At 51.0% G+C, this 25,493-nt stretch overlaps 1 protein-coding gene across 2 annotated transcripts; it reads right to left on the reverse strand.

Moving 5' to 3' along the window:
- Window positions 1-2,452: 2,452 nt before the first annotated feature.
- On the reverse strand, window positions 2,453-14,552 carry TACR2 (tachykinin receptor 2). 2 transcript variants are annotated; one of them, XM_033209938.1, is made up of 5 exons: window positions 13,566-14,552; window positions 12,595-12,789; window positions 6,641-6,794; window positions 5,060-5,256; window positions 2,453-3,057 (listed from the first exon to the last, which is right to left on the reverse strand). In XM_033209938.1, exons 1-5 carry the CDS (start codon window positions 13,955-13,957, stop codon window positions 2,799-2,801), a joined length of 1,197 nt encoding a protein of 398 aa, XP_033065829.1. In that variant the 5' UTR covers window positions 13,958-14,552; the 3' UTR covers window positions 2,453-2,798. The 2 variants fall into 2 exon arrangements, with proteins under 2 accessions (XP_033065829.1, XP_033065830.1); XM_033209939.1 differs by lacking the exon at window positions 12,595-12,789 and having other exon boundaries at window positions 2,646-3,057; window positions 13,566-14,546.
- Between the last annotated feature and the right edge of the window lie 10,941 nt (window positions 14,553-25,493).

Raw genomic sequence — 25,493 nt, forward strand, 5'->3', positions numbered from 1 at the left:
CTTGCTGTCACCCAGACTGGAGTGCAATGGCACAATCTCAGCTCACTGCAACCTCTGCCTCCCAAGTTCAAGCGATTCTCCTGCTTCAGCCTCCTGAGTAGTTGGGACTACAGGCGCTCATCCCTACATCCGGCTAATTTTTGTATTTTTAGTAGAGATGGGGTTTCACCATGTTGGTCAGACTGGTCTCGAACTCCACACGTAAGTGATCTGCCTGCCTCGACCTCCTAAAGTGCTGGGATTTCAGAACAAGGCCACTTGGCTTCCAGGCTGCTTGGGTTCAGTGAGAGGACCGCAACACTGGTCCCCTCTCTGCCATCCCCCCACGGATCCTGCCCTTCATCTTCCTCTCTGCCAAGCCCAAAACAAAGGATGAAATGTGCCCTGCCCCACCCCTCTCCACCCCCTCCACCCAAACACAGATGAAATCTTAAAGCAGCCCAGGGTGGCTGCACTCTCCCACTCCTGGATCTTTTTTCTTTATTTTTATTTTCTGTAGACAGGGTCTCACTATGTTGCCAAGACTGGTCTCCAACTCCTAAACTCAAGCAATCTGCCCACCTCAGCCTCCCACGGTGCTAGGATTATAGGCGTGAGCCATCACTCCCGGCCCATCCCTCCTGGATCTTAGATTGACCCCATCCCTAGGAAATTAACCCTTGTCTGACCCTTTTACTCGCCCTCTGCACCCCCACCTCAAGAGATTCCCGGTCCATCCCCAGGCTACCATTTTGGATTCTCCCCCAGCCTTTGGTGGGTTCCGTGTCACTCTGCACCCAAGTACCCTGTGATGTCCCAAGCCACAATTGCGGCTCTAAGTGGCTTTCCACAGGACTGATTGCCAAACCATCTGGTTTGGTGAGATCAGATTCCCTTTATTAGGGGCATGGTGCTGGTGTCTATGGAGCAGTGATTTTTTGGAGAACACAGGTAGCATTACACCTTCCAGTGTGTATTGACAATGTTACATGGTTCTTCTGCAGGGGAACCAGGGCGTGGAGGCTGAGTTGGCAAGCAGGAGGAGGTGTGCCCTTGGGATGGGCTGGGCCAGACCTGGAGCTTTCTGGGAGTTGAGACAATTGCTGCTTTCTGCCCTCCAGCTTCTTGCTGCAGACGTGGGAGTGGGTGGGAGCTGTGCTGCTGCTTTGTAGGTGGCTTTTGTATAAAATAGTTAAGAGTCATGGCTAACAGCCAGGTGTGGTGGTTCACATCTGTAATCCCACTACTTCAGGAGACAGGCAGGAGGAATGATGGAGCCCGGGAGTTCAAGACCAGCCTGGGCAACATAGCAAGACCCCATATCTACAAAAAAACTTAAAAATTAGCTGGGTGTGGTGGTGTGTACCTGTGGTCCCAGCTACATGGGAGACTGAGGCGGGAGGATCCCCTGAGCCCAGGAGGTTGAGGGTGCAGTGAACTGTGATGGTGCCACTGCACTCCTGCCTGGGTCTCACAGACAGAGACCCTGTCTCCAAAAAAAAAAAAAAAAAAAAAGTCCTGGCTACCATGTATGGGCACTTCATCTGGTCTGGCCTGCTAGCTTATAGGCATTACTCCCACTGTTCCTCACAGCATCCCTGTGAGGTAGTTACGATACTAGGCAGAGGTCAGAGTGACTTGCCTGAGGAAACAGCTGGCTTTTTTGACTCTTAATCACTATCTACCTGGGCTGTATCTTACATCTTAAATACTGAGACAGAGAAGCCCTCGGCTGACTCACAGTCACTGGGCTTCGTGAACTAAGAAGTTTCCTCCTTTGTATCCGCATCCTGATGGTGAGTCAGTGTCATGGTTGCATTGCCCACCGATACATTTTGTTTAACTTATGCAAAGTTTACAAAAATGTGGGTCAAATTCAACAAATCTGGAAGACTCACATACAAATGTTGATTTATAGCTTCTCTTGAAAGATTTAGGAATATCTAGCAACAGGGGGCTCCCATGACCATGTGGCAACGCTTGTCCAGAGCTGAGTAGTTCCTGTCCCCTTTGAATGCCTATCCTCTCCAGGTTGCCGTGGCCCCCACCACTCCCTAATAGCTCAAACTGAGGGTGGAAGTCAGTTGCCTTTTATCATCACATTTGCAGCTTTTCTTTTATACATATTCTTGTGTGCCCCAGGAAGGCATTTGAGCTTGCATCTCCTAGATTAGATAAATAATCAGCTCACACTGCCTTTTCTGACCCTTCCTGGTTTCCCTGAAGTGCTCTCTGAGATGGGTGGCTGAGTCCTCTTAGAGTCAGCATCCTTTCTGGAGTTCTGGCCCCATGTTGTCTTTGCATTGGTGTACTGAAAGATGGGCATGAGCTGAACTTTCAGATCGGTCTTCTAGATTGGCTACTTCTCAAAGGGTGCTACACCTTGTTCCGCAGCCAGGCACAAGGCTTCAGGGTTCAGCAGGCACCTGTTTTAGTCCATTTGTGTTGCTTTCATGGAATACCCGAGACTAGGTAATTTATAAAGAAAAGAGGTTTATTTGGTTCATGATTCTGGTGGCTGGAATATCCAAGATTGGGCAGCTGCATCTGGTGAAGGCCTGAGGCTGCTTCTAGTCATGGTGGAAAGTAGAAGGGAATTGGTTTTGTGCAAAGAGATCACATGGTGAGAGAGGAAGCAAGACAGGGAAACTGAGGACACCAGACTCTTTCTAACAACTTGTTATCTTGGGAACTAGTCCATTCCCACAAGAGTGAGGATTCACTCCAGCTGGAGGGCATTAATCTATTCATAAGAGATCCATCCCCAAGACCCAAACACCTCCCACTAGCCCCTACCTCCCAACACTGCCACATTGGGATCAAATTTCAACATAAGTTTTGGTGGGGACAAGCAAACCATACCCAAACCATAGCCCTGATCCATCCTGGGGACGCCCCGCCTCCCCACAGGTAGCCTCGGTGGGGGCTGCATCCCCAGCCATGAACAAAGTCTCCTTAGTGTGACACCTGTTGACTCTCATGGAGAGGGAGGGCGTGGGAGTCAGCTCGAGCTTATCTTCCTTGGTGGGTGTGAGCCACGGGCAGCAGCGGAAGGCAAGCCGGAATCCAGAGCGAAACCTGGGGGAGCGAGGGGCACCTTGAGCCAGGGAGTTAGGGGCACAGGAGCTGTGATGTGACTGCCCCACCCCTAGGAAACTGAGTTCCTTCCAGGGGAAAGTCACTGTCTCTCTCCAAGAGCCTCCCATGGCTCAGGGGCTCTTGAGAGATGCCTTCGTGGGTGAGTTTGATTTTTGGAAACTGCCAGAGTGTTCTGGAGCGGGGTCTAGTGAATGAAGTGGGTGACTAAGCTGATTTAGGTCATCTGTTATTGCAAACAAACAAAAAAACACCCCAGCATAATTACTAAAAAAAAAAAAAAAAAAAAAAACCCACACAAAACCAGCAGATATTCTTGTTTGACTTGTTAACTGGCTTCTAAGGGAGGAGTCAAAGAAGAACCTGCTAAAACACAATGGAAGCTTTGGCAACTTGGGAGAACAAGGATGCTTTTCCCAAGAGAACTGCGTTGAAAAACCCACACTTGGAGCCACCAAGTTCTGGTGCATTTGCCTGAAAACAAATAGCTCTCCCCATGGCAGCACTGAATGGGAGTTTAGAGCAAGCACACACACTGAGTGGAAGAAATCAGACAGCAGAAATGGAACCCCGGCCGCTCAGAGAGGGGAATGATCCAGAAGTGATGTCAGGATCTTGTAGAGCCTGGGGTGTTGTTCAGACTCCCAGGGACTGTGTCTCCCTTGGATAGCAGGAGAGTGATGAACCCACAGAGACTGGGCTGGTGGCTCCTCCCTGATGTCAAGTCCCTGTCTCCAGGTTTTCAATCCCACAAGTCTTTAAAAGAGAAATGCGTGGTGTGGGGATAAGATGACAGGTCTTGGAGACATATGGAGTCCTGGTTTTACTGTTTGTTGTAAGAGTTTGGGAGCATCTTCCTTTCTGATGCTCATTTCCTCATCTGTAGAGTGGGGATGACACCTGCTTCTCTCCTATTATCTACTTCCCTCTCAGAAGATAGAGGAGAACCCTTCAGTAAGTATACAAAAAATCATAGCTCCTTACTTCCTTTTGGCCTGTCCCAGGCGGGTGAAATGTCTGAGCAACAAAGATCCCAATGGCACTATGAGTAGCCTGGCTACCTGGCCAGGGAGATGACAAAAAATACGAACAAAGAGGTCCGAGGCCAACTTCGCCCACATCATTATCTCACTGAGGTGAGACTGTGTCCATCTCTCACTGCCCCTTACTTGCCCCACCTTCAGGGTTTTCTGCAGCTGAAAGGCCTGCTCTGCAGGACTCCTGGGGCTGAGTTCCTGCCTGGCTCCTCACCCCCCACCTCTCCAGGTGCCCCAGAGCAAGTGCAGGCCCCTCTCTGGGACTCATTTCCTCAGAATCACAAGGGCTAGGGAAACCGGATGATGCCAGGAGAGTGAGATTCTGGCGCTCTCCTTCCTGGCTGTCTCTGCCAAGGTCACTTCTCAGCTGCCCTGAAAGCCCCTGGAGGACAAGGCATACACTGTGACCTTTCCAGGGAGCAGCCTGCCCCACTCCTGTGCTGGCCCCAGCCCCCATCCACTGCTTCCACTGCCAGATGGGTGCCGCTCACTAGGCTCCAGGAAAGTCCTCAGTAGGAAGCTCGTGAAAATACTAGAACAGAAGTCAGTCCCTCCCTCCCGCTACTTGGCTCTTCTTTCCGCCGTCTGTCTGTCCCGCCCCCTCTCTCTGACACTCCCCTTCCCTCCATCTCTCTGGTCCTCCCTTCTCTCTTCTCCTTACCTCAGACACAGAACCCAGAAGAGCCAGCAGTAACAGACAGTTAGAGCTACAGCCTGGGAGACAGGGTGAGGCTTTGGGGAGGATGGGGGCTCAAGCTAGGCCCAGGCCAGAGGGAAGATTATGCTGGGGGCTGAGTGTGAGGACGGCTTTCTCGTGTAGGCTGGGGGAACAGGGCCACAGGCCCCAGCAGGAAGGAGGGTGGATGCCTGAGCTGTGCAGGGGAGCCCAGCTGGGGCCGGGCAGTGGAGCTCTGAGGGCAGAGGGTGGGGTTGGAGTGGGGGCTCACCTGTGGTTGAGGCAGCAGTAGATGATGGGATTGTACATGGTAGAGCTCATGGCCAACCAGAAGAGTGCCAGGTAGACCTGCTGGATGAACTTGTGGCAGTAGATGTCCTCTTGGAAGCTGCCCAGGATGAAGTAGAGGTGGTAGGGCAGCCAGCAGATGGCAAATGTCACCACCACCAGCACCATGGTCTTCACGAACTGGTCCAGGAGAGGCTCAAGTTACTTCTCAGTGCCCAAGTCCCAGCCCCCGCCCTCCAAGAGCAGACGTAGAGCACCTCTTGAGCCCGCCTGGGAATCGCTCCACACTCAGACCCCATTAGCTCTATTACTCAGGCCCCTGAGCATGTGTCGCCCAGACCTTCCTGAGCCCCCAACTCGGGGAGCTTTGCTCAGGCCGGTCCCTCTGCTCACACTGCTATCCTTCCTTTGAAGTCCTCACTCCTTGAAGCGCAGCTCAATGGCCACTTCCTACAAGAGGTGTCTGGGACCCCTTCATTCGCTGCAGCTCCCCCTCCCTGGAGAGTGGCTGAGCTCTCTCTCCTAACCCCATCCCTAGGGGAGCCCCCGTGTCAGCTATGCGTTCCCAGGCCACCCCCTCTCTGGGATCTGTATCGGCACAGCCCTTCTCTCTGTGGGCTGTGAGGTTCCAACTAGGGACCCCTGCCTCTGCCCATGGGTCAGCTCCCGGACCTCCCCCTCCTCAGAGCCTGGCCCCTGCAGGCACACTCCTGCACCACTCGGCAGCCCGTATGCCAATTACAAAAGGTCTGGGGGTTCCTGGGCACCCTGATCCTCACGTAGGATCTGGGTTAAGACCCTGAGGGTGGAGCAGATGGAGGCCAGTGCTCCATGAGGGGCACCAGATGGCGCCCATGTGCAGCTACCTCCCCGAACCACCTGTGAAAGATGCCTACTATTGGGTGAGAAGCCGTGGCTTTGACCTGGCTACATGATGTGGTTAACCCATTACCTCCCCTGATGCCTGGCAGGAAGGGGGCAAGGACAAGCTTGGACTAGAGGAGGGTGAAGGGGGTCTGGGACACAGAGGGCTACATCAGGACCTTCGGGGGGGCCCTGGATGGCAGAGAGTAGGGGGACACTGGCACTTCCGGAAGAAACTGGAGACAGATTTGATGAAGCTGGACAACAATCCGGTCTCCACGACTTCTGAGGTCCGCAGTTCCAGCCTTTGAGGGCTCTCCTGTGACAGTCTAGGCACCTTCTATAGTTCTGTGGGGCTTCTCAAATTCAACATTCTGATTATTCAAAGTCTAAGATTTTAATATTTTATCATTCTAAGATTCTTGGGGGTATCTGAATTCTATGGGGCTTTAGGAGTCCCTAACTCCCCTAATATTTTGGGAAGTTTCTTTAATTTTGTGTGTGGCCAAAGGCCAAAGGGAAATCTGCCCGCCTGGGAGGAACGCGGTCAGGCTCTGGCCCCAGGCTTCGCGCAAAAGGCAGCTTCCGCAAGCTTCTCCTGGGCGCCCTCTTGCGGACCGGCCTTGAGACTGCAAGGGCGGCTCCTCAGGGCGGGGCCAGGACTAGCCCCGCCCCCGCCAGGCCCCGCCCCCGCGCCCACCTTCTTCTTGGCCTGCAGGTGGCGCAAGTTGGCACCGTGGGTCTGCTGTCCGGGCACTGCGCGCCTCCAGAGCGTGAGGCCGATGACGCTGTAGGCGACGAACATCACCGCGAGCGGCAGGAAGTAGATGAGGGCGATCACCACGAGGTGGTACCTGCAGGGAGAGCCGGGGGCCTCGGCAGCAGGCGGCCCGGGGACGACTCCGAAGTCGGCCAGTGCCTGGTCCTGGGACCCCGCGGGCACTGTGGAGCCGCCCCTCCGGGCCCACCCTGCGCGCCTTCCAGGGACTTGGTTTGATTTAAACAAAAATAAAGGGGACACTGGGTAGCCTGTGTGCCAGGAGACGGCTTCCCCTGCAAAAGGGACGCCAGCAGTAGCCCTGCGTCCTTCCACGTGATAGACACGTGTCAAAAAAAGAAAAAATGAGTGAAACAAATTAAAAAGTAATTTGTTTACAATTTAAAATACCATTAAGCACAAAGGAGGCAGTAAAATTATCCCACTCCCACCACTATTAACATTAACCACTAATATCTGGCATATTTTTTCAAGAATTATATGTATGAATAGTAGTCACCCCTGATGGGAGTTTCACTTTCCCGGGTTTCAGTTACCCCTCTCAACCGCGGATCCGAAATAGGGATGGACAGTACAACAAGATATTTTGAGAGGGAGAGACCTCATTCACAGAAGTTTAATTACAGTATATTGTTATACTTGTTCTGTTTTATTAATAGTTATTGTTAATCTCTTACTGTGCCTAATTTATAAATTAAACTTTATCATAGATACGTTGAGAAAAAAAATCATAGTATTCGTATATATAGAGAGAATTCAGTACTATCTGAAGTTTCAAGCATCCACTGGGGGTCTTGGAGTGTATCCTACAGTATAGCCGCATATGTATATGTATGTGTATGTGTATATGTATATTTATATGTGTATGTGTGTGTGTATATATGTGTATGTATATATATATATATAATCTGAATCTGTCTGGATGGATAGAATGACTGGCGTTAATAAGACTCTATCTGTACCAACATCGCTGTGGGGGAATGGGGCAGTGGAAAAGCACCGTATATCACATGCTGCTGTGTCATCTGCTTACGGTCATCAGCATTTGGCTGGGAACCTGTTTGTGTCAGCAAATGCCCTTTCATACCACCTTGGAGGAAGTGGTGCAGAGTACCATTGCGTGGCTTCCTACCCTGTCCCCAGGGAGGACACTGGGTTGTGATGAGGCTTTTCATTTCCTTTTGGAAACAGTGTAGGCCAGGCATGGTGGCTCATGCCTGTAATCCCCAAACTTTGGGAGACCAGGATGGGAGGATTGCTTGAGACCAGGAATTTGACCAGCTTTGGCAAGATAGTGAGACCCTATCTCTATAGAAAAGTTTAAAAAATTAGCCAGGCGTAGTGGGGCACACCTGTAATTCCAGCTAATCAGGGGGCTGAGGCAACAGGTTCACTTGAGCCCAGGAGATCGAGGCTGCAGTGAGCTATGATTGGACCACTGTACCCTAGCCTGGGCAATAGAGTGAGACCCTGTCAGAAAAAAAAAAAAAAAAAAAAACAATGTCCCCAGTCCTCAGATCTCTGGTTTATGATGCTGCAACCTCTCTCTGATGAGCTGCAGGCTGGGGACTGACTCCCAGGCAGGTCTGCAGTGGGAGCCTATGGAGACAAAAGTGACTCCATTTTGGGTGCCCTCCCCCGTGTTGACTTCTGATGCTCTCCAGTCTTGTGAATGCCTTCTGATTTCTACTTTATTTAGTGTCCCTAGTGTAAGAACTTGTCAACCTTGATGTTACTCCACAAATCGTGGGCTGTGATGCACATAGTGTTCTTGCCTGTTCTGGAGGGCTGCCTTTCATTGTCTTGCTGGAGCACGAATACCCCTTCCCTATGGTATCTAAGCGTTGCGTCTGGGGAGTGAGAATGCAGAGCTCCACCTGTCTTGTGGCCACCCAAGATCCTGCTTCTGTCTGTAAATTCCCTCAATAAATCACCCAATACTGACAAACTGGATTTGTTCTGCCTCCTGCTTTGGGTCTCAGCTCCTTGGGCGTTTGGGGATCCCTTTCATGGAACAGCGTCCTTGGAACATTCCACCAAAGGGGCCTGAGACCCCTGGTCCTGTCATATGACTTTTTCTTTCTTACTGGGAGGACTGAGGTGTTCCCAAACCTCCTGCCACGTGCTGGCCTTGCTGGGCTCCTTTCTAGAGGTGCTGCCACCCCAAGGGAAGGGGACCCATGGTGAAACCACCTTGTAAAATTATAACGGAGGAAATTATGACAGTGAAAGAAATCAGACCTAACCGACTCTGTCTTGCTTCTAACCCTTAAGCTGTCCTTGTTCATGCCTGGGCGTAGGCTGAACTATCTTTGGGAAGGAGTTCAGTTCATAATTTTACTCTGAAACAAAATTGATAACAGCCCTTTCCCGAAAAGACCCCCTACTTGCCTGAGGTCCAATCTGCCTTTCCAGCACTAACAAATTAGCTACAAGAATATAAATTAATTTAGGGGTCATACAGCCTCGGGCTCCAAGAGTTTGAACCTCCTCAAATTCCTGGGAGTAACATCACTATAGTAAAACCTAAGATGAGTGCTTGAGATATTTTCCAGACCCTGCACTCGTGGATCAGCTGACACTACCCAGGCCAGCAATCTGACTTAACCAGTTCTGCCATCACACCCAGGAACAGAAGACAGCAAGAAAACCTCACTTCAACACCATATGATTCCATCTCCAATCCGACCAATCAGCATTCTCCATTTGCCAATTCCCTACCTGCCAAATTATCTTTAAAAACTCTGATTCCTGAATGCTAAGGGAGACTGATTTGATTTTGTTTTTGTTTTTGTTTGAGATGGAGTTTTGCTCTTGTTGCCCAGGCTGGAGTGCAGTGGCGGGGTCTGGGCTCACCACAACCTCCACCTCCCAGGTTCAAGTGATCCTCCTGCCTCAGCCTCCCAAGTAGCTGAGATTACAGGTGCCTGCCACCACGCCCTGCTAATTTTTGTATTTTTAGTAGAGACAGGGTTTCTCCATGTTGGCCAGGCTAGTCTGGAACTCCTGACCACTGCCTTGGTCTCCCAAAGTTCTGGGATTACAGGCGTGAGCCACCGCGCCTGGCCTAATTTGAGTAAATTAAACTCTGGTCTCCTGCACAGCTGGCTCTGCATGAATTACTCTTTCTCCACTGCAGTTCCCCTGTCTTGATAAATCAGTTCTGTCTAGGCAGCAGGCAAGGTGAACCCATTGGGTGATTATAATGGCTCCAGTCAATCTCTCTCCTAAAGTCTTGTGTTTAGAATTCTGCTTGGGTTCTTGTGCAAACATGCCAATTGCAAGAGGTTCAGGCACTCCTAGACTCCCTGATCCTCAAGTAGGCTTTGGGTTGAGAACCCCAGTGTGGAGCAGATAAGAGGGGAGGAAAGGCAATGAAGGCCAGGGCCCGTCACCTTACAGAGTGAGGATCAACAGGGCCCCCTGTCTCAGTGTCCAGATAGGGAAACTGAGGCCCAGAGAGGCACAGGAAGTCTGTGTCATATCAGTCTACAGATTTAATCATGACCCAATTTCCCCTTTTCTGAGGGTCAGCACTGTGGGAGTCAGAACAGGGCTCTTGTCCAGCCTCTTGTTTAAAGTATGATCTTAGGCAAGTCAGGGCTTTCCCTCAGCCTCAGTTTCCCCATCTGTAAAAGGAGGAGGCCATCTCTAAGTCCTTCCTTAGCAGGAGCCACACTCCTCTGTTGCTTGCTCCCAGGATGTTGTGCAGGACAGGAATTCACCCTGGGCTAGGTCTCCATGCAGAAGGCAAAGGGAGAGAGTCCCGGGGGCCACCTTTTTTTGTTTGTTTTGTTTTGAGATGGAGTTTTTCTCTTGTTGCCCAGGCTGGAGTGCAATGGTGTGATCTTGGCTCACTGCAACCTCCGCCTCCCGGGTTCAAGCAATTCTCCTGCCTCAGCCTCCCAAGTAGCTGAGGATGGATCACCCGCTATCATGCCTGGCTAATTTTTGTATTTTTAATAGAGACGGGGTTTCATCACATTGGCCAGGCTGGTCTTGAACTCCTGACCTCAGGTGATCTGCCCGCCTCGGCCTCCCAAAGGGAGTCTTTTTCTATTTTGATTTTGGGGGTGTGTGCATGTGTTCCTGGAGAGGGCATCTTTAATTTCATCAGATTCCTAATTACACACAGTTAGATGAGCTTGTGGGGATGGAGCCCTCATACTAAATCTCTAAATTAGGCTCTCCCTCAAGAAAAACAATAACACATTCTCACACTTAAAACCAGGCTTTCCCCAAATCCTTTCAGAATTTTAAGTAACACCAAAGTATGGCTTTCCTAGCCCGCCCCTGCCCGCCTGTTCTTCCTGGTTGCCAGAATCTGGGTTGGAACTCGCTGTTCCCAGAGAGTTGGCACGCGCAGTGGTCCTGTATTAAGGTGGAGAAATACCGCCTCCAAGTGGCCGATGTCAATATGTTCTGCTCTCCACCCTTTCCTGAGCCAGAAATATATGGAAACTGCTCTCCATGAGAGGGTGGGGGTGCAGGGAGAGATCAGAGACCCTGGGCAGTTCCCAGGAACGGCTTCTCAGAGGAACGAGTTCTCAGAGGAACGGCGCTTTCCCTAGCCCTGAAACCCACAAAAGCAGCCTTCTCCTGGCAGGTGCTCAGGACAGATGGAGACCAGGCAGGGAGGGTGTTGGAGGAGAGGTGTGTTGCCATGGCTACCTGGCAGCCCTCACCTCAGACCATGCACACCCTTATGCTTGGGGCAGCTGGGACTTTGTGGGAAGGATCTGTCACCTCCAGGTGTGTTTTCATGTGTCCCCTATTTAAACTACCACATGCTGGGTACCAGTTCTGTGCCAGGCATGGTGCTAAGGGCTTCACGTACACTATCTCATTGACACTCACAAAGTAAGGTACTACTATGAATCCTCACTTTAGAGAGAAAGCCAGAGGTTCAGAGGTTATGTGAGTGTGAGGCACCCCCAGACCAGGCGGGAGCAGGCCACGTCTTGGGCCTGACTGACCCCAGAACCCCAGTCAGTTCTTTAGCCTCTACCAAGCAATGGCTCTGTGCCTGGGGACCCCAGAGACACAAAGTGAGATCCTCAGAAACTGAGGCCAGAATGGAGAAAGGACTCACCCAGGGTCAGACAGCAGCTGGGCCATACCTGAGTCTCTCTAACCCCGCCCTCCCTGCCTCCAGCCTGTGATGCCCACCTCAGCAGCCTGAAAATGTCCCAGGCTTCATCATGGACGCTTTCTGCCTCAGTCTCCTGCCCCTTTGTGGCCTGAGCATATACAGAGTCCCCCCCAAACACATGCCTACACATGTCCCTAATGTGTGCCTGTGTGCACGCACATCTACAAACATGCCCACACACTTGCACGTGCATACACAGGCAGAAATGGGTGCCACGTGTGCATGTGACATCTACAGTCACATACACGTGTGCATGTGTGCATATCCTTATCTAAGGATGCACAGGTGCATATTTGAGTAGCAGAGTGGTGAGGCGATTGGGCCCCGGGCAGGATTGCTTGGATTTGAATCCCTAGCTGGATTCAAATGACTAGCTGGATTTGAATTACTAGCTGTGTGGTTTTGGGCATGTTACTTAGTTTTTCAGTGCCTCAGTTTCCTCATCTAAAAAATTGTAATGATAATAATATAATATATACTCCATATTGTTAGGAGAATTAAATGGGTCAATATCTATAAAGTGCTAAGAACAGATCGGCTACGTCGTGTGTGTTGCTTACTAAGCATACAGGTATATTCGCATAATCCCATGTACACTCACACATGTGTACACCCATGCACACACACCACATATGCATGGACATGGATGCATGCACGTGCATGTGCACACACACACGTGCACATGCACACACAATTGCCCTCCACAATCCCCCAGAGGCCTTACAGGAGGAGTGTCTTGCCCCCGCTGTCTTCGGGCCAGGCCACCACGCACTTGGTGGCACCCTGATCCATGATGACGGTGGAGTAGAAGCACTGGGGGGATGCCAGGGCGAGAGCCACCAGCCAGATGCCAGCAATAACCGCCTTGGTGCCGGGGGCTGAAAGACGAGGCTGGAAGGGGTGGACGATGGCCATGTACCTGTGAGCAGAGGGCAGCATGAGTGGCAGGGGCCCTCCTGTTAGCCCAGCTCTCTTTCCCCTGTCTCCCTCTCTCCCAACCCAGGCCCATGCCCTCTAGCCCTTCCCCACACTGCTGCCATCTGTCGATGTCATAGTCTCAGCCGACCTGCAGAGAGTCCGCTGGGCTGGTGACTTTCCCGCAGCCACACAGCACACCGATGCCTTGGAACCCCAGCCCAGGTACCCCAGCCCACCATTTCCCTCTGGGCACAGACATGCCCTTGGACGGCCACAAGAAAGCCACACTGGAAGCCCATCTCAGGGCAAGACCAAGCATCCAACATTAGCCTGAAGCTCAGCCCTGAGTAGCGTTGGGAAAACAATTGGCCCTATTAGATTGTAATTGCAAGCATTCTTAACATTCGCCCCTTGTGTAATCGATCTGAAATAATAAAAAACAGTATAAGACATTTCTTTGGAGTGAAAGAAAGACAACAAAACAAAGAACACTTTAGAAGATCGCTAAAACAGCGCCCATTTCCCCTATAGACTTGAACAACCAGTCTAGTGCATCTAGTACAAAGTCCTTCTTTGTGTCTAACCCTCAGTCTACCTTCTTCAGCTCCACAGTCCCCCCGCCTTCCAGATTCATAGTTTTAGACCATGACCAGATTTGGAAGGCCATTCCCTTGGTTCTACCCAAACGTGCTGTGTGACCACAGGCATGTCAACACCCTTGTCTGAGCCCCAGCTCAGTGAGGAGGCTCCCCCCAGCTTCCCCAAGGCCCCTCTTGCCTGTCAGCAGCAATGGCAGTCATGGAATAGATGCTGACAAACATGGCTGTGATGGGGAAGAGGTTCTGGAAGTAGCAGAAGGCACGGCCAAAGTACCAGATGTTGTGGCTGGCATAGACAAAGTTGAAGGTTGCATTGAAGGCAGCCATGCAGAGGTCGGCCAGCGCCAGATTGACAATGAAGTAGTTGGTGACTGTGCGCATCCTCTGGTGGGCCAGGATGATCCAGATGACGACGGCATTGCCCGTCACGGCCACCAGCACCAGGGCCAGGTAGGCTGTGGCCCACAGTGCCAGCTGCCAGCCGGGCATGGAGAAGGCTGTGGTGCCCGTGGTGTTGCTGTCAGGGCCAGATGAGATATTGGCTTCAGTCACAATGTCACAGGTCCCCATGGCTGCTTCTGGGTCTGGAACAAAGGGCCTGGCTCCTCGGCTCCTCCCGGATTTGCTATGGAAGAGAACTCCCCTTCAGAGCATGGGTATATGGGGGCAGGGGGAGGAGCAGATGCCAAGCATGGTGGCACATCAGGAGAGCCTGGGACCACTCCTAGGTCTCAGGCAAAGACGAGTTGCGCTGAGCACAAAGCCCACTCCAGAACCATTGTTATTTCAGATTCCATCCTGCTGGCCAGACTTCTCGAATATGTCGTAGAAATACAGAATTCAAATCACAGCGTCAGAGCAGAAAACATCCTTATAAGTCAACCCCTTCGCTGAAGAGATAGAAGACGGAGATTCCAAGAGGGTACGGGACCAGCCCAGGTCACTCAGGACGTTGGTGACAAGTTAGGGTTCGAACCCAGGTTTCTCGTCACATAATCCAGGAAACCTCCTAGATCGGAGGAATGCACAGCGGGAGTCTCTGGAGTCCACAGGTCAATGGCGCAGCAGCCTCTCTCCAGGCTTTGGGGTGTGAGCCGGGCTGGGGGCTGGGTGCTCAGGACTCTTCCAGCTGCCAGCCCTCACCGCAGCTTCCCTGCCTTTCTCTGGGGCAGGGCCGCAGGGGGCCTTGGCAGAGGTACTGCCTGCTCACGAGGTGGGGCTTTGGCTCCCACCCCTGGCCCCACCCCCTGCTTGGCCTTGTCTCTTGAAAGATTTAAGACTAGCTGCCAAGGCAGGGAGAGACCTGGGGGAGATGGGGCTGGCACGGAGGGCCCAGCTCTCGGCGGGTGTTGACTTTCACCCCAGGACAGGAGCTACGTTTAAAGAGTGATTCTAAACAGAGAAGGAGTTTGAGCCTGGTTTGATGACTCCAGGCAAGCCTCTTAACTTTTCTGAGCTCTGTCTACCCCATCTGAAAAATATGGCAAAAAATGGTGTGCATCTCACAGTACATTTGTGAATTTTTAATGAGATAATGTGCACAAAGTCTATTTAGCACAGGGGTTGGTACATAAAAACTATGATTGGAGTTTCTGGTCCCAAGGGAGGACCCCACAGCTCTGGGCGCTCTAGGAAGAGAAGCCAGAACCCGGAGCAGTTCCAGCGAGTTCCCAGGTGATACTGATGCTGCTGGAGCCAGCACCTCACTTTGAGAATCACTGTCTTAGGACAAAGTCAGGGCTCTTCCAGGAACCACAGCAAAGCTGGAGTTTTAATCCCTGAGAAGCTGCTCTAGGTTTGCCCCAAGATACCTGCTCCTGGTCATTGACTGTGTGCACGTGTGTGAAGCTGTGAAGATGTTTCTGAGTGACCGTATGTGCGGCTGACGTGTTAAGCTCACACACACACATGAACCTGTGCACACCTGTGGTGTGTGGACCACGAAGGCAGGGCAGGCTTAGCGGGAGTGGAGGGAGGCATGCTCTTCATTAAAGCAGAGGAGGCCTCTCATTCACCAGCAAACCCTCGCACAGCAGCCTCTGTGCTCCCAAGGCTCTGCCTCGCACGGCCTGGGTTTCTCGTGGCTGGGCCTTGGCCTCCACACTCCCAGTCAATTTTCTGCTTCTCCCTATGTGGCACTTCCCTGACACCCAGCCCCTTGTCTCCCAGGGTGAGCTGGGAAAGTCCTTTAAAGGCCTCTAGTGCTGAAGAGATGATGCCACCCATGGAATCCAATATAAAAACAACGCTAAACCATAAGTCATGCAACTTAAACATGCTGACATTGAAAGAGCTTCTTTATGGATTTTTCTGATTGTGAACTTCTGGGTAAGTTCATCACAATCAACACTGAAATTGTATCTATTGTTTGGTGTCCCTGCTGGGCAGATGTGAGGAGCATGTGCTGGGTCGAATGGGAACCCCATCCTTGCCCTTGGGGAGGGGGTGCTTCCTGGGCCCCTACCCCTCCCGTGGGTGTGTGCCTGTTTCCTCTCTGGAGCGGCCTGTTTGGACTTTGGACCCTAGCAGAAGGGTCTCCGCCTTTGATCTCTGTTGGTGGCGGCAACAGTAGCAGTACTTTAGGGCTTACTTCTGTTTCATGCCCATCTGGCCAGGGTCCTAAAGGGCAGAACGTGTAGAAATAAGAATGGAAGCCCAAGATAGCCTGCTCTCTTTGCTGTCCTCCTGCTCCCGGGCAGCGGGGATTTGTGAAGCTTCAGGTGCAAACCCAGTGCAGGGCTGGGATGCCTGAGCGCCTGTCACCAGTCACAGAAGCCCAGCAAAGTTCAAGTTCCTTCCTCCCCACAACATTCCGCCACTTCCACTGTGTATAAAAAGAGGATTATGTTTTGGAATTTGTACATCTGAGTTTTAATTTCTCCCTTAAATTATCTGCTCTTGCAGCTTTCCAACTATGTGCTATGGTTTCAAGTCTCGTGAAAGGGGAAGATGCGAGCCTCCCAGGATGAAGGGGTTCCTGATCAGCTTTGCGGCTTGGTGCTAGCCTTCTGAGTCCATAGCTAGACAGCGATCCCAAAGGTCAGTCCTTATTTTATTTTATTTTATTTTAGATGGAGTCTCGCACTGTCGCCCAGGTTGGAGTGCAATGGCACAATCCTGGCTCACTGCAACCTCTGCCTCCTGGGTTCAAGTGATTCTCCTGCCTCAGCCTCCTAAGTAGCTGGGATTACAAGTGCATGCCATTACACCCGGCTAATTTTTGTATTTTTTTAGTAGACATGGGGTTTCACCATGTTGGTCAGGCTGGTTTCAAACTCCTGACCTCAGGTGATCCACCTGCCTCGGCCTCCCAAAGTGCTGGGATTACAGGCGTGAGCCACTGCGCCTGGAAGGCCAGTCCTTTTAAAAGAGAGAGAAAAAAAAAGCCAGGCATGCTGGCTCACGAGCCGATGGTGCCGATTGTGTGTGTCCGGGAAGCAGACCCTGCTGTGTAAGAAACACACCAGCTGTTTCTCAGGGAGCTACCATTTGGGTCAACACTTGGGGCAGATGGGGCAGGAAGCAAGTGTGGCTGAAGTACGGCATCGTGCTGTGGTCCAGGCCCACAACAGCCTTGGTAGCCCCATAGGTAACTGGAACTGGAGCACCTTCAGAGTTGCCCTGTGTGGGGCAAAGTTAACCAGGCCTTTATATTTCCACATTGGTCACTGGACATGGGCCACCCCAAGAAAGCATGCGATTGTTGTCAAGGCAGTTGAGGCGAGGCCTGCAGTGGGGGAAGCTAAACATGGTCCTGGGACTGCATGCCTGCCCGGCAGCTTGAAAGGGGCCTGGGAAGCTCAGGGCAACGTCCACCACAGCTAGACAGCAGCCACTCCTTCAGACGGGCGTGTGCCGGCAACTATGCCTTGCTGGTTGGTGTAATTGTGACCTCTGGGCTAGAGGTTTAAAGACCAGAATCGGGAGAGGAATGATCTTCCAGGGAGTTTGAGGAAGAAAAGGATGGAGAGCTGTGGTGTGTGAGAGAAGTGGGCAGGAGAGGAAAGGGGGCTCCAGGAAGCATTGTGGAGGAGGTGTTACCATCAGCGCCTGGGAATGCTCTTGGCAGCGGCCTTTCTTTATCTGGGAGGCTGCTCTGGGCCCTGGCTTCAGTGGTCATAGGTAGCATTGCGGGACACTAGCGCTGAGGGTCACCCTGTCACCAGGGCAATGCCGGGGGTGCCAGGAGGTGGCCGAAGTGAGGGGAGGACAATTGGGTTTGCAAAGGGTCAGCCCCTTAGCTGAAAGGCTCCAGTCCTGCGCCCTGTGGTGGCTCTGACCCTGAGCAGTTGCTCCGATGATCATCCCAGAGACAGGAAGAAGGGCCACATCTGTATTTGCAGGAGCTCCTGGTGGGGCCACATGAGGACAAGAAGAACACTTTTCATTCTGCTAGATGAATCTGGTTCCATGGACCATCCTTCATTCTGAGACCATGCCCTCCTGCTTTTTGAGTTCTTTCATGAAATGATGGTGATGGCAGATGGTAGTTGTTGACCTGGTTTTGCTTTTTCTTTAAAATTCCTTACTTGATGGAATAAAAAGTCAGTGACGTGTATGTTTCCCTCAATAGGTTTTTGTTTGTTTGTTTGTTTGTTGTTGTTTGTTTGTTTGTTTTTGAGACAGAGTCTCACGGTGTTGCCCAGGCTGGAGTGCAGTGGTGCAATCTTGGCTCACTGTACCCTCCACCTCCCAGGTTCAAGCGATTCTTCTGCCTCAGCCTCCCGAGTAGCTGGGATTACAGGTGCCCGCCACCGTGCCTGGCTAATTTTTATATTTTCAGTGGAGACGAGGTTTCACTATGTTGGCCAGGCTAGTCTTGAATTCCTGACTTCAGGTGATCTGCCCACCTCAGTCTCCTAAAATGCTGGGATTACAGGCGTGAGCCAACATGCCAGGCCCCCTCAAAGGGTTTTTAATATTATATTGGCCCATGAAATTCAAAGACCCAGGAGCCCCTATCTATTTCCTCATTTAGAGAAGAGAAGTGAGGCTGGGCATGGTGGCTCACACCTGCAATCTCAGCACTTTGGGAGGCTGAGGTGGGTGGATCACCTGAAGTCAGGAGTTGGAGACCAGCCTGGCCAACATGGCGAAACCCCATATCTACTAAAAATACAAAAATTCGCCAGGTACAGCAGCAGCAGCCTGTAATCCCAGCTACTCGGGAAGCTGAGGCAGGAGAATCACTTGAACGTGGGAGGTGGAGGTTGCAGGGAGCCAAGGTGGAGCCACTGCACTCCAGCCTGGGCTACAGATTGAGATTCCATCTAAAAAAAAAAAAAAAAAACCACCAAAAAGAGGTGTGGGAGCTCCCAAGAGGGGCAGGGCGAGACCTGGTTTCATCCCTAGTGAGGTGGGGCTCACGTCCCCTTGTCCTGCCTTCACTGTTCTGTCGGCCTCCACATCCCGGAGGCCCATCGAAACCACTTCCCTGGTCACCTTGTTGTCACACTGATGGGGGGCAGGGCTTCTCAGATCTTGGATTGCATCTTGTTTGTGTCCAGCGTCTAGGAGTGGCCAGAACATTGTCAGTGTCCTATAAAGTTTGGTTGAATAAAAATGATGAATAAAATATAAAATACTACACCAGTGAGGGATGGGGAATCTTATGTATATATTATTTATTTTTTATATCTATGTCTATGTGATATAGATATGAAAGTTCTAAGTTAATGGTGGGATTTCGAGTGGGCAGTGCAGTATAATGCCTGGCACACTGGCACATAGTAGATGCTCAATAAACATCAAATGAATAAATGAGTAACAAATGATGAGTAAAGTCAAAATTATCACCTTGTTAGGGGTAAATGGGTAGCATTTTTATTTTTATAGGCCCTAAAGCTTAAAGTAAGAGAATATTTCTCCATAAGTCCTGCAGGGATTTTGTAGCAGGACCTCAGAGTCTATAGCACTCTTGGATTTATTTCTCACAGATAGTCTCCTCTTAGTCTATAAATCAGAGGGCCCCAGGCTGGCCCCTTTAGGAATTGAGCTCTGTGCCCCCTACCCTTTGGCCTGGGCATCAGTGGCCCAGAATTTGGCACTTCAGCTGGGAGAGGGAGAGTTGGTCTCTGCCAAGAGCACGGGCTGCCGCTGACATCTTCTTTAAACATTGAGAGGGTGCTGGGGGCAGCGCCTCGCCCTGAAAGCCTGAAGTTTATCTAGCTGGAGAAGAGAGGCTGGAGTGTTTACATCTGCTGTGGTCCTGGTGTACACAGAGATCTTAACACAAAACGTGTTCATTTCTCAACATCGGGCTCCAGCAGAATCTGTCCATCTATGGCAGGTGGAGGAGGAAGTGGGTGAGGCTCGTCTTAGGAGAGGACACCCTGACACCCACTGGCTGGTTGGGTCACGGGGGAGTCACCCCAGAGCCAGCCTGGATATTGCAGACAGAAGGAACCTGGTGTCTGCTCTGGGTGTTGGCGGATGTGGCAACATGTGCTGTGGCATGGCTGAGGTGAGGACAGGAGTTGGCAAAGGGCCTGCCTGCTGAAAGGCTCCAGTCCTGTGTGTTGTGGTGGATCTGTCACTGAGCAGCTGCTCCGAGGCTCAGCCCAGAATTAGGAGAAAGGGTCTCATCTCCTCCTTCAGGAGGCTCCTGGACAAGCTGGGTAGCCAAGACCCAGCCTTGCAGAGAGAACTCACCATACCCTTCTGTCAAATGGGTGGTTCGTGAGCTTCAAGCTTCAGAGGAGGGAGGAAGAGGCCTTTAGGGGCAGCGGAGAGTGAGCTTGAGTGGCTCTGGGGGGTCATGAGGGAGCAATCATGGGAATGAGCCCCAGTCTTGAGAGAAAGTTCGGAGTAGCCTGGGGGAGCCAAGGGTTCCTTCAGGAGAGTAATGAGAGACGCAGAGAGTATAAATCTCAGTCACAACCCCAGGAGGGCAAGAAAGATTCTCTTTCTTTATTCTCTGAAAAGCAACTTGATCTTGACTCTGAGTCCTCATCTCGTCCAGCTGGCAGGGAAATCCAACTTACTACTCCTGGGCTCCCACTTTCCCCCTCCCGGTGCCGTCCATAGTGCCAGGGCATCTGGGGTGCGCCTTTAATGGTCATTAATCTACACAGGTCACTTTGGAGATGCCTGCTGTCCATTTCTGCAGGATTCTTGAGGAAGGGGGTGGGGACTGTTGTTTCTGAGACAATCCTGGGCCCTGGGAGTTTGGGGCTTAGCTGAGCATTGGGTCCTGAAGGCCCAACTTCCCAGAGCTCCTCTCCTTTCCTCATCCTGACCATTCCTCTCAGGGTCTTGCTAGGGGGAGGAACTGAACACCCACTTCTCCTGGCCCCACAGTCCTCTCTTCTCCCTGCCCTCTCAGGAAGTCCTGCTTCTGTAAGTAATTCAGCCTCTTCCCCCAAATCCCACCATCCTTCATGCTCTTTCATGATGCCTTTGATAAGACCCAGAACACTGGCAACCAAAAACACTGTTCTGCTTTCCTCCAGGACATGCAGACTTTTCATCTTCAGACCTTACTAAGAAGGGAGAAAAATATTTGCATTCCATCCCTGGAGCATGGCAAAGGAAAGCAGGAAAAACTAAAGCTAGGTTTCCACATTAAAGCTTTGGAATATCCATTTCCTGCCCAGAGATGAGGCTGGAGAGGGAAAGTGAAGGCTGATGGAGAGAACATTGAATGCCGTTTCTGGGGCCCCTTGTCTGAGGCCATCTTACCAGTTCTTCAAGGACCCCTCAGATGCTACCTCCTCGAGGATGCATGTGACCTTTGGGCCAAATGACTTTCTTATTTTTTTTAAATTATAAAATTAGAGACAGGGTCTCCCGGTGTTGTCCAGGCTGATATTGAACTCCTGGGCTCAAAGTCCTCCTGCCTCAGCCTCCCAAAGTGCTAGGATTACAGGTGTGAGCGCCAGTCCCCAGGTGGCCTTCTTGACCATTGATGTTGCCCCTGGGGTGGTACACTCGGGATAATTTGCAAAACATTTTTTCCCTGTCCATGTCATAGTAGGGGAGCTGACATGAGCCCATCCCAGGCTTGGCTGTGTTTGAAATTACAATTGACTAGTTCTCATGATATCAATTTAGGTTGCTCCAGTTCAATTCCAGTAAAATGATGTCATAAAGCTGGGGGATTTGGAAGACTCCCTGACCAATGGAATACAGCGACAAAGTAAGGTGTTACATGCCTTCAATTCATGTTGGAATACCATCTAGTCTTTGCCATACTTTGTATAAAATTTTCTCGCTCAGCCAAAATATATCTGGACCCATAGGCTTTTCCTTCTATCCCCACTGGTCCAGGTCACCATTGTAACCAGATTTGCTGCGATAGCCTCCTCACTACCTTCTGCATTCGCTCGCTCTCCTCCACTCCATTCTCCATGTCTGCTCACAGTGATCTCTCCAAAAACACAACCTGGCCAGGTACTTCCTGCTTTGAGCTCTTCAAAGACTCATTGTTCTCATGGTTAAGAGGAAATAATCCCACTCCTTCACCAGCTGTGACAGCTCACTCTCCCTCAGGAACCACTTCCCCTTCTTTCCTTTAGAAACAGAACCTCCCTGCCTGTTAACTGTCACCTGACTGACCGGCTAAAGTCAGTATTTCCAAGACTCCCTTCCAAGCTACAAGTGGCCACATGATTAAGATCTGACCAATTAGATGTGGGCAGAAGTGACACACACACACACACACACACACAGCTTCACAGTCTCATCTTTAAAGAGGGAGCTGATGACTCCTCAATTCCTACTGGCGGGCAATGGCAACAACGGGGCTTCCATCTTGAATCCACAGAGGGAGGCCATATTGAAGATCGCAGAGCCTGGGCAGGTCCCAGGGCTCTTACGTGAAAAAGAAAAAGGAAACAGGTTGGGCACGGTGGCTCACACCTGTAATCCTAGCATTTTGAGAGGCCGAGGCGGGTGGATCACCTGAGGTCGGGAGTTCAAGACCAGCCTGACCAACATGGAGAAACCCTGTCTCTACTAACAATACAAAAAATTAGCCAGGCGTGGTAGTGGGCGCCTGTAATCCCAGCTACTTGGGAGGCTGAGGCAGGAGAATCGCTTGAACCCGGGAGGTGGTGGTTGCAGTGAGCTGAGATTGCGCCATTGCACTCCAGCCTGGGCAACACAGGGAGACCATGTCTTGCCCGTTTTTTGAAACTCAGTCTCAAAAAAAAAAAAAAAGAAAAGAAAAAAGAAAACAAAACAAAATAAACTTCTCTCTTGTTTGAGGCACTGCATTTTACATCTTGGGGTCCTTTTATGATGGCATGTAACTCTAAGTAATCACTAGCCTTCAAAAACTTCTTTGATGCTTCCACAGGTTAACTATTTTTGTTCTACATTCTAAGAGCATTCCTGTGCTTTTTTTCTTGTTAACATCCTGATCCATCACATGTATTCAAAGTGTGTTTTCCCTACCATACTAGGAAATCCACGAAGCCAGGAATGATGTCTCCCTTGATGGCAGCCATATCCTCCCTGTCCTCCACTGTGATTGGCTTAACGATAACTTCTAATTAAATAAATGAATGGTGCACCGATGAATGAACACACTGGAACAACTTGGATATGATACCATGCATACTTTTTGCTGTAAGTAACAGTAACTTAAACAAATATCTTTCTCACATAACCAGAAGTCTGGAAGTAGGTGATCCCATGAGAAACAGCTCAGTGATTTCAAAAGCTCTTTGGGAACTTTGATTTTTCTTGCCTTTCCCCTCATAGCTGCAAGATGGCTGCAACAGCTGCAACGATCTTGTCTTTATCTAACTGCACTCTCATCCCAGGAAAGGAGCAGGAAGGAAAAGAAGTCTCCTTCTAGGCTTCTATCTTTTGGTCAGGGGGAAAGCCTTCGCCAGGATTCCCCCCAGCAGATGCCCCTCACATCTCATTGGCCAGAACTAGGTCACATGACCACCCCAGGCCACATGGGAAGCTGAGAAAGGGAACTTCTTCCTTCTTCAGGACCCAGCAGGAATAAACCAGTTCTAAGAGCCCTTGCCCCTCCTTGCCCAGGTGGTCCCATTTGGGAAGCCCCAGGGACACTGGGGTACCACGATGTGGTCACGAATAAAAAGCCATGCTTTGTGCTTGATGCTTGCTGGAGGATGTCACATTCTGTCTCTTGAAATTCTCTCCCTTGACTCTGCCGATAAGCTCACCTGTTTCAGTGCAATCAGTGATTGTTATCTCTGTGGTTACAGCGTAGCTACTATTTACTGAGCACCAGCCACATGCCTGGGGACTGAACAAGTTGCATAACCTCTTCGTGCTTCCTTTTCCTCACCTGTAAAATTTGTACTACCTCGTGGGATTGTTATGAGGGTTAAATTAGTTAATACAGACAAAGTGCTTACAACAGTACCCGACACAAAGGGCTAAATAAGCATTTGCTGTTGTGAACTGTTTATATCCTAATTTCACAGATGGAATAAATAACGTGTCCAAGGTCACACAGTCAGGGGAACCAACAGCGAAAGCCTGGTTTCCCCGACTCCAGAGCCCACAGCCTTTCTTCTCTTACCGCCAGGCCTTGCTGCGTCTGCAAGTTTCTCCTCAGTGTTTCAAATGTGGGATGTCTTGCCACAGACACTATTTACTAATTAATTAATCCACCTCCTCCTGGAAACCGTCCAGGGCACTTGCTCTCTGCCCCTCACGGGTACTGGGAAGGCCCTTCTGGAGAACATGAGGGGCTTCCTCTTGTCTCTTCTGGAGGGCTGGGAGTGTCGGTCCTGCCCACTGTTCTGGTCAGCTGCAAAGACACAACGTCATCCTCCAGAGATGCCCAGTCTTGATGAGGACACTGAAAGCCAGGACAGGCACTCCCTCCAGGTCAGACAGCCAAGTACTAGGGCAGCCGCGGCTGGAACTCAGGCCTCCAGGCTCACTGCCCAGCACCCATTCCCTGCTCTGGGCTTCCTCTGTGTGAGCATTTCACAGAGACAGCGGCTCATCCAAAGGAGACCCTTACTCACAGTAGGGCCAAGAATGGGGCTTGTCTGGGAGATCCTGGCCTAAGCATTAAAGAGGAGACCATGCCTTACTCACCCTTGACCCTCCACTGCCACCCTGGCTCTTAGGTGGCCCAGCCACATCCCCTGCAGAGAGATGCAGACTGTAGCCTGAGCGCGGGAATGCCTGTAATACACAGATTACGACACTAGAGGGCAGCCTCACTGCTTTAATCCTAGAGACCACAAAGGCTTTTAAGAAGCCTCCACCAGATTGAGGATGATGATGATGATGGTGGTGGTGGTGGTGGTGGTGGTGGTGACTGAGACTACTAGGTATTGAGTCAAGATGATTTATCATCTCTAACCAGCAGGTCTTCTGTGCATACCACGTTCTGCTGTGTCCTGAATCGCAGAAAATGGACCAGATCCACCGTTACCCAAGTCTGAAACCTGGGCATCGCCATCAGCTTCCTCCTCCCTCCCTCTCTCCACTCTGCCACCTACTCCTGTCCATTCTATGTGCTAAATCTTGTCCCATCCCCATCTTTCCAGGCCCACAGTTTGTCCTTCTCCTCCAACTTTCCATTCGATTTACAGAGAGCCACAGGCTCCTGCCTCAGGCCCTCATGCAGGCCAGTGGTTCCTGAACTTTGCTGCACATTGGAATTTCCTGGAGCTTCCAAAACTCCAGCTGCCACACATCAGACCAATTAAGTCAGGATGTCTGGGGGTGGGAACCCAGCATTGGTACTTTTTTTTTTTTTGAGACAGAGTTTTGCTCTTGTTGCCCAGGCTGGAGTGCAATGGTGTGATCTTGGCTCACCGCAACCTCTGCCTCCCAGGTTCAAGCAATTCTACTGCCTCAGCCTCCCGAGTAGCTGGGATTACAGGCACACACCACCGTGCCTAGCTAATTTTGTATTTTTAGTAGAGATGGCGTTTCTCCATGTTGGTCTGGCTGCTCTCGAACTCCTGACCTCAGGTGATCCACCCGCCTTGGCCTCCCAAAGTGCTGGGATTACAGGCATGAGCCACTGTGCCCGGCCATGCGTCAGTACTTTTTAAAGCTCCCCAGGTTGTTCCAGTTTGCAGCCAAGTTTAGGCAACACTGTGCCCTCTGTCTGAGACCCTCTTCCACATCCTTTTACCTGGGCAACTCGATAATCAGG

The sequence above is a fragment of the Trachypithecus francoisi genome, unplaced genomic scaffold (genome assembly GCF_009764315.1).
Source record: "Trachypithecus francoisi isolate TF-2019V2 unplaced genomic scaffold, Tfra_2.0 Lachesis_group9, whole genome shotgun sequence".
NCBI lineage: Eukaryota > Metazoa > Chordata > Mammalia > Primates > Cercopithecidae > Trachypithecus > Trachypithecus francoisi.